The sequence below is a fragment of the Brassica napus genome, chromosome C3 (assembly GCF_020379485.1).
Source record: "Brassica napus cultivar Da-Ae chromosome C3, Da-Ae, whole genome shotgun sequence".
Classification (NCBI taxonomy): Eukaryota; Viridiplantae; Streptophyta; class Magnoliopsida; order Brassicales; family Brassicaceae; genus Brassica; species Brassica napus.
The window spans coordinates 37923919-37932951 of NC_063446.1; the positions used below are offsets into that span (position 1 = coordinate 37923919).

General features: G+C 32.7%; 1 protein-coding gene across 1 annotated transcript; it reads right to left on the reverse strand.

Moving 5' to 3' along the window:
- Positions 1-3501: 3501 nt before the first annotated feature.
- Positions 3502-5613, reverse strand: LOC106347821 (transcription factor bHLH93). The gene is made up of 4 exons (XM_013787425.3): positions 4898-5613; positions 4211-4393; positions 3873-4040; positions 3502-3770 (listed from the first exon to the last, which is right to left on the reverse strand). The coding sequence occupies exons 1-4, from the start codon at positions 5537-5539 to the stop codon at positions 3684-3686; spliced, it is 1080 nt and encodes a 359-aa protein (XP_013642879.1). The 5' UTR covers positions 5540-5613; the 3' UTR covers positions 3502-3683.
- Between the last annotated feature and the right edge of the window lie 3420 nt (positions 5614-9033).

Consider the following 9033-nt stretch of genomic DNA (forward strand, 5'->3'; position numbering starts at 1 on the left):
GGATGTCTGGACGCCGGTTTGAGGAACTGGAGAGGCAGGGAGAAACATTTTCTAGAAGATGGTTAAAGCTAAGAGGAATCAATGAGTTTTGTGGAGATGCAGATTGGGTTCATCAAAGATGAGAATTATATATATATGGTTTACAGAGAGGCTACAAATCAGGAACATTTATGATCAAGCGATTTAAGATGGGGACGTGAAGAGTTCACCGGTGAAAAAATAGATTACGAACAGACACACAGCGCAACTCTGTAACCCAGACTTGTTTGAGACAATGATGAAAAGAACTCAAACTCATGTTAAACGACAACAATTTACAATATGGAAAAACTATAATTGTTGTAAACTTGAGCTTTTTTTTCATATAACGTGATGAACCTCATTTAAAAATAAAATCCATAATACACTTGTAGACCCGACCCTCAGAGGAAGCCGAAGAAGCTACGGCTTCCGGCCTTCATAAATGTATATTAGGTTCGGCCATCAATGTACAAAGTATCATTTAGCTTAGTGGTATAAATGTTGATGTTTATATCTTAATAATCTGGGTTCGAGCCATGGGCTTGACACTTTTCACATTTTTTAAAAGTGAGATCCACAAAACGCTGACGTGGCGCGCCGAGGAGTAAGCAAAAATTCAACTATTATAATTATATAATATAGATTATTTTCGAAAAAATTGTAGTACCACGTATTTAAATATTGTCACTCGAGTATTATTGTTAGAGTATAAGATAGATTATCATGAAAAACAAATTAAAATAATGTATAGTCATATGAAAGCATGTGAGGGCACCGCAACCGCCGCTGAAACCTAGGGATCATGCCAATTGATCTCTTTGTTTATTTTTGTTTCTGTAACTTGAAATTTATACAATAACACTTTTATAATTTCAGAAGCCGTTGAATGATATGAATATGAAAACAGAAAACAGGGGTTCATCAGATATATTGTGGAATAAAACATTTTTTGGTTTGGATGCTGCAAAATGAAACATTTTACAATCTCTTAGGAAATAAGGATATGTTGTTATTATTTGAAAATTCAAAACCTTCAATAACTTGTAAACTCAAATAATTCTTTCCATACACATTTTACAAAATAGTGGAACTAAAACCAACCACAGTATTTTGTGAAGGTTTCAAATAATTCTTTCGCAAATAAGTTAATAATAGATTTCTGAGATAGTTAGTAACAAATACAATTCTCAAAATAACCTAAGAAACAATAGTCAAATGGGGAAAAAACCATAAAAGGGTTTAAATAAAATTTAAAAGAAAGTTACAAAAAAAAAAAAAAAAAATTAAAAGAAAATGGATGAAAAGTGGAGTATAATGTAACGTACGGATGATAAGCAATACTAGTAAGCAAGACAAGGGCGGGCCGGAGATCGACGAAGGTCGCATGGGGGAAACATCTCGTAGTGCTTCTCTTATCCCTTCATATTTCCTGACGTCAGCTTTTTCATTTTCTTTCATTTTTATTTAATCTTCGTGTTCTTTTTTTTCTTTAATATATTTTAGCGGCTACAATTAAACTAAAGATTTTTCGAATATATGACAGAAAGATTGTGTTCTTTTTTTCTTCTAATCTTTAGAGATATAGAAAACGGTTGTAGTGGAATCCATGTAAAGGGTTAGGTACACGTAGTTTTAATAATTATGAAACTCGACATGGATTAATACCAACCCCTAGTTTTCTTTTGCTGTTAAACACACAATTTGCTCAGAAACCTGGATTGGCCCAATAACTGAAACCATTCAAATCTTAAATAATGCAAGTTAATGTAGTCTGTGGACTGTATCCATCATAAATATGCGCGACACTAATATGATTATTCACGTATAAATGATAGAGATTCTTGTATTGCGGGCGCTATATTGTGTTATCTAAGATCAAACTATTTTAAAAGTATTTAGATGAAATCTTCATAATTTATTAGAAAACTAATTGGACCATCATCATCATCAATCCATATCTGTCCCATTATATTCTCTTTTATCGACTTTATTGATTTTCTAACATCTGTCAGGTATGAATGCCAAAGGACTGCTACACAACTTGCTGGGCTGAAACACAGTTCGAAAAGGATTCATCATTCGTTTCCAAGATGCAGATAATGTTAAATAAGGATGTGGGCAACGTTATATACTTTTGCAAGTTGCATACACTAAGATACTTGGTTAGACCTGACTAATGTATATCTTCTTTAAACAATCATATTTGCTGTTTCAAACCGGTTTTATGTTAAAACGAGACATTTATCTTGTCATTGTTTAGTTTATTTCATAACTTTCAGTTATGTTTGTGCAGATTTCTAGTGACTGCCTGATCATTTTTAGTTATCTAACCAAGTGAGAAAACGAGTTAGATGATTTTTAGGACCTGTTTATTGCCCTTTGCTCCGGATTATATGCAGCCTTCTTTCCAGTGCTACTGGGTCTCCGGACTATAGTGGCAAGTTATTTCATAGTGCCCAAGTCAAGTGGAGTCATTTCTTAATTAAAAAGATAATATTTGTGTGTGTACTTTCTTTATTGGTTTAACTTCATTCTATATATATGATGATCTTTAGTCCAATGATTGATTATAGTTCATGAAATAAGTCGAGGGAGAATCTATTTTCTACAGCAAATAAAAGATTGTGGAAAACCACTATTAAGCCAAGATAAACCATTTTATGTTTTTGTGCATAAAATCATTCTAAGAATATTTCAACAAGAAACATTGTTTGGGTGTTTTGATTAAAATATAAATTATACTATTAGCTTAACTTAACTTATATAGTCGACATTCAATATAGAAGTTGCTGTCAAAAGAAAACTTATATAGTCGACAAATTAAAAACTTAACTTATATGAATACTAGATTATATGATATATCGTGGATCCTTTTCAATGGTGGAGTTTATACTTGGGCCTTCAAACGAAAACCCATTATCTCTATGCTTTAATTGATGTTCGTGAACGGACTAAGTTATTTATACTCTTAAAAGTCTGGCGGACCAAGCCTAATCAAATCAATTAGGGTACTACTATGCATGTTATGGAAATCAAATAGAAAATCAAAGCCTTTGAGGCCCAATATATTAAAATAAAATAAATATGGGCTTGCCCAAATCAGGCTTCTTGGAATTATTTTTTATCGGCAAGATTAATTTAATTTACATGCTGACACAGTGCCACCTAATGATGAATGCGCTGATGGTGGAGGGCCCGGAGGTACGGTCATTAACATTATAATCACTTTCGTCATTAGCCATTAAAACTTTATGATTAAGACGCTGTTTATTTAATGTATCTTTCTGATCAGAGACATCGGTCACTGTCATAGTATATACAAAACCCTAATCTCAATTATCGAGTCGTTCACCCTTTTCCCCAAAAGCAAACACAATGTAAACCTTTTTCTTGATCAAATGACCAATATTTTAATTCATTAAAACATCATTACATCTTAATCCGATGTTGGATTTTAGTTCAGGTTACAACCTACAATGATTCTCCAAGAAAACATCTGTCTTTTCTTTTATTTCCTTTTAAAATATTACAACTCATAATGTTTTCCCTAGAAAATACAAACTAAAATGAAAATAATACCAAACTTCTTCTAATCTTCAAAAGTGCTAACATCATTAAAACAAAATAATATTTTGGTTTATTAATTTCATCATTAAAACGCCTTACAAGCAATTTCCTCCATAACCTGCGTTTCTAAATAGTGCTTGCTTTATATCTTCTGAGGTGATGAAATCTCTCTGCTGAGCTGCCTATAAAGACACACAACACACACACAAACTCATCACTCTTACCATTGCAAATGTATTATTTGAATCATATATTTCTCTTTACATAACATATAGTTTTAGTACCTCGGAGCAAGAAGCCTGCAAAGAGAAATCACTAAAGCAGCTTATAACACATTGTTGAATCTCCAGGCCTAGAGTCTCTAATGTATTGACAGTTGATAGAAGCAATCCCGGTTTGGGAGAGCAACATATCTCAACCCGAGTATCTACGACTCTCCGGTCCACTTCAAACTATCCAAAACACAAAAGAATTTTAACAAAACTAGTCCGCATCAAACCATGATTTTCTGAAAATTCGAGGGTATTTATGTAACAATTCATGCACAGAGGGACTGGAATGTAAAACTATCAAAATCAAGAACAGTGACATGAAAAATATCATCTTCTTAATTTGTTTATACCTTTGGTGAGTTTCTGACCATAGGTTCGTTTGTGTTGAGATCCTTGATATCACCGAACAGCTTAGAATGATGTGAGCCATTGCTATTTCCAAATTCTTGTTCCTCCTCTTGCAATTTGTTGATCTTGTCTAAAAGCTCCTTCATGTAATCTATGGCATCTCCTAATATCGATGTCCTGTCCATCTAGTTTTAAACATACCAATAATTATTATTTTTATAAACTTAAATGGTTAATCATTTACTCTTTTCAACCGGTTCTGTAGATTCCCATAAAAGTAAGAACATAATAATTATACAATCTTGAAAAAGGTTCAAACAAGAAGAAACAAACATATAGCATTGAAAACATAAAAGACTATATATATATTTTTAATCAATTCATTCGTTAGAAAAGGCCGAATATTTTGTTGATTTCTTGACCAAATTTATTTTAATTATTTGAAGCAAATATAAAATCTTCAAGGAAAACAAAAGTTGTAGCTAGATAGGGTTTAGATTTTCAGATTTAACTAAGTGTTTAAAACATGAAGATTTAAAAGGCTAATCTCTTTATGAACCCCATATAATAATCATACATTATACACTCATTGAAAAAAAAACTAGGAAGAATCTTTCGTTGATTTTGACCATTTTGATTATAATTATTAGAAAATGTTATTTCATTAAAAGGTTAGAATATTAATTTACCTTACTGATTTTGGGAACAATGGACCGGAGCATAGAGAGTCGATCATTAAGTCGTTTTCTTCGACGTCTCTCGGCCATGAGATTCTTTGAAGGTTGGCCTTCGAGCTTTTTGCTCTTCTTCTTGTTCATTGTCTCTCCTCCACAGTAACCAACACTGAAGCTTTTGCTCTGATCAGACTCCATCAGTGGAGATGGATAGGACGTAGGATTAATGAAGCTATCTTCTTGAGAAGTTGGAAGCATCAATGGAGGTGAAGGGGAGGAAGAGTCGATAATCTCTTGTAACGCCTCAAGAAAAGGGTAATCGAATGTTGTGGCCACGGAGGATGTTAACGGAGGAGATGAGGCGGAGGGTGGTGGTAATAGTGGTGTTTGGTGAAGAAGCAATGGAGGTGGTTGAGAGATTAAATCCATGAAAGATGAAGAGTATAGAAGGGTATTTTCGTCTTCTTCTTCGTTGTTAAAACAGAGGTAGTCAATATTCCATCCATTTGGGAATAGTTGTTGATGGTGATGATGATGATGATCAAATCCGCCATTGAAGCTCAGATTGTTGTAGTTGGTGTTGATGTTGTCGGTAGTTTCTTGCTTTGTCTGAACAAGAAGCTCTTCGAACACGTTCATTTGAGTCGACAGTTCCATTTTCTGTAATAAAAGAAGATAGAACAGAGTGTATGTGAATGAGAGAAAGAGTATTGTGGATCAAAGAAGATGAAGTGTAAGCGTATTTATATATAAATCTGGAGAGATGTATGAGTGAGAGACTATACTGTTGATTAAATTAAAGACTCTAGTCTTAAATTTGTGATTAGCAGTAGTACTTTTTATTAACTATATTTTAATACTATTATTAGGAGCTCTTTTTGTTTGGTAACACATTTTTTTGTTATCTCTCGTGACAAATAATGAAAACATTTTCGTACCCCTAGCCTCTAGCTAGGAATAGATGAGCTATATTACTAGACTTTACATGAATAAATGTAATTATTGTTTTACCAAGGATTGCCTTTAAAATAAAAGTGCTAATGGTAATCAAAATTTACTGATCACAATCATATACTATAACGCAGAGTCTTTTTTTTTTTAAAAAAATACTCGTTTGTAGAAAGTTGGGAAAAAAATTATACAAGAGGTTTTAGTTTAATGGTTTATATTATGGTAGTATGTGGGGTTAGCTTTTTTTAGAAATTCTATAAATTCGTCGGTCATAGTTCTACAATATAATATCTAATTTTTTTGGGATTAACCGTAGATATCTAAGCTGAGACCAACTAATTCTACCAAAATATAATAATGATAAATACTTATATTTTGGATTTTTAAGTGAGACCTAAAGCATAATATCTACATCTGCATAAGCAGACGACAACTTAATTCATAGCAAAATTTGAATCTTTTGTTGATAGATTTATGTTTTGTCCTAAATTCTTCTTTTGCAACCGTTTGATTATAACTCATACTTGTTACAGTTTTGAATATACCTCTTTGTCCATTGTGTATTGTACGTAGATAGATTTCTACCTCGAAATAAATACGATGAAACATTCATATATTTTTAGTTTAAATGAAGACGAACAATTTATATTTTACACAATTCTTTAGTATTAGCACTACAAGAAAACAACAACGATACTGAGGGAAAAAATCGTCGGAATTTCGTCGAAATAACGTTATTCCGACGACATACCACGAAACAAATCCTCGGAAATAATTCCTCGGAATTTCTTCTTTCCTCGGAAATCCCTCGGAATTTTCCGACGGAATTCCGAGGAAACAAATTTCCGAGGAAATTCCGAGGATCACTAGTTTGTCGGAAATCTCCTCGGAATATACCGAGGGAGAACTTTGTCGGGATATTTCCTCGGAAGTTCATCGATCGATGCGTTTTTGGACATATATCCATCGATCGATCCGTTTATAAAAAAACGTTCGGAATATAACGAGGGACATCTTCCTCGGAATATTCCGAGGAACATGTCCCTCGGTATATTCCGAGGAAAGGTGTCCCTCGGTATATTCCGAACGTTTTTTTATAAACAGATCGATCGATAGATATATGTCCAAAAACGCATCGATCGATCGAGTAAAAAATATAATTAATTTCCTCGGAATGTAATAAATATTAATTTTTTTTTTAAAATAAAATTTTTGAAATTTAAATTCGAAAATATAAAATTAAAATTAAAATTGAAATCATATTAATTAATATTCAAAGTTTCACAAATAAAAATAAAACATTGCGAGTTTTTGAAAAAAAAAAAAACTACGGGTCTGGCACGTCCGGGAACACCTCGTTAGGGTACATCCTCTGCATCATCTCCATCATTTGCTCGCGAAGGGAAATCCTGAAAATGGCTGGAATCCCGAGACTGGCTCCCCGTACCACCACGACGCTGTCGAGGCCGGGTCTGATCATCATGAGACCTGTAAATTAAAAAAATATATTTAATAAATACAGAAATATATAAATTAATTTTTTTTAAAAAAAATCCCAAATAATAGTTTTTAATCACAAAAAAAGATTTATAGATATTAAAAATATTTAATAAATATATAAAAATAGTTCTAATAAACAAAAAATAGTTTTAATAAATAAAAAATAGTTTAATAATTACAAAAAATAGCTTTAATAATATATATATATATATTAAAAATATTTTTAAATCCCAAATAATAGTTTTTAATCACAAAAAAGTTTTATAGATATTAAAAATGTTTTGTAAAATCCAAAAAATCGAATTTATATACAAAAAAAGATTTTGTAAAATCCAAAAAATCGATTTTATATAGAAAAATCGTTTTGTAAAATACAAAAATAGATTTTATATACAAAAATCGATTTTATAAATACAAAAAAAAAAAAAAATAATAAAAAAATTCTAAATCAATTCAACAAAACAAATTATTCAACCAAATCACAATTCTAAACCTATTATACAACCAAATCACAATCCTAACCAATCATCCTAACAAAAATCTATCAAAACTACACAAAAACCTAACAAATAGAACCTAAGAGAGTGAGATAGGGTCCTTACATGATTTGTGTAAGAGAAGGGGGAGATCGCCGGAGATATCGTCGGATTTCAGGGGGAAATCGCCGGAGAGAAGAGAGGAGTCGCGCAGAGGAAGAAGAGAGAAATGGGGAAGAAGAACGGGCTCGTGGTTATAAAACCTAGGGTCCGACGGATATTATCCGTCGGAATTCCGTCGGAATTCTAATTTCAATTTTCGCGAAATATTTGCCCGGTAAAATGAAAATATTCCGAGGAAATACCGAGGAACTAGTGTTTGGGGTTTCAAAACATCAATTTTTTTTGCCGTATTTCATTTCTTATACAATTGTAATGCATACCATTGAGGATTCTTTGTATAGATGAGCATAAACCACGAAATAACAAATTTCAAAACTAATTGAAAGTATTCCCTTTACCGTTCATTAAAAGGTATAAGTGTTTCTCTTATGTTGTGGGATTTCATTCATACAATCGGAAAAGTGTTAATTATACGGTAAGGAACAAATTTTTGACTTCATAATGAACGTAAGACACTTAATAAGGGTTATATAGGTGTTATTCAAACCGCAAAACGTTGTTTTCGGTTTAAAAACCCTATTTCCTCGGAATTTCCTCGGATTATTCCGAGGGAATTCCGAGGAAACCCTTTTCTTCCTCGGAATTCCGTCGGAATATTCCAAGGAAATTCCGAGGAACTAGTGTTTGGGGTTTCAATACGTCAATTTTTTTTTAAACGGATCGATCGATGGATATATGTACCAAAACGCATCGATCGATAGAGTATATCAGGTGTTCCTCGGAATTTCCTCGGAATATTCCGAGGCTTTTCCGAGGAAACATGGTTTTGGGTAACAAAATCTCGTACGTTTTTTTATAAACGGATCGATCGATGTATATATATCCAAAAACGCATCGATCGATCACTAAGACGGACCAAAGCGTAACAATGTGATCGATCGATTAGATTATCCCGTCGATCGATCGAGAATCTCAAGCGTTCCTCGGAATGTCCTCGGAAAATCTTGTAAGTTTTTGTATAAACGGATCGATCGATGGATATATGTCAGAAAACGCATCGATCGATCACTAAGATGGACCAAAGCGTAACAATGTGATCGA

Coding starts and splice junctions, on each gene's coding strand:
- LOC106347821 (XM_013787425.3), bottom strand. CDS start 5,539: ATGGAACTGTCGACTCAAATGAACGTGTTCGAAGAGCTTCTTGTTCAG. Junction 4,394..4,897: donor TTGTTCCCAAAATCAGTAAG/GTAAATTAATAT, acceptor GTTTAAAACTAG/ATGGACAGGACATCGATATT. Junction 3,771..3,872: donor TGCAGGCTTCTTGCTCCGAG/GTACTAAAACTA, acceptor GTGTCTTTATAG/GCAGCTCAGCAGAGAGATTT.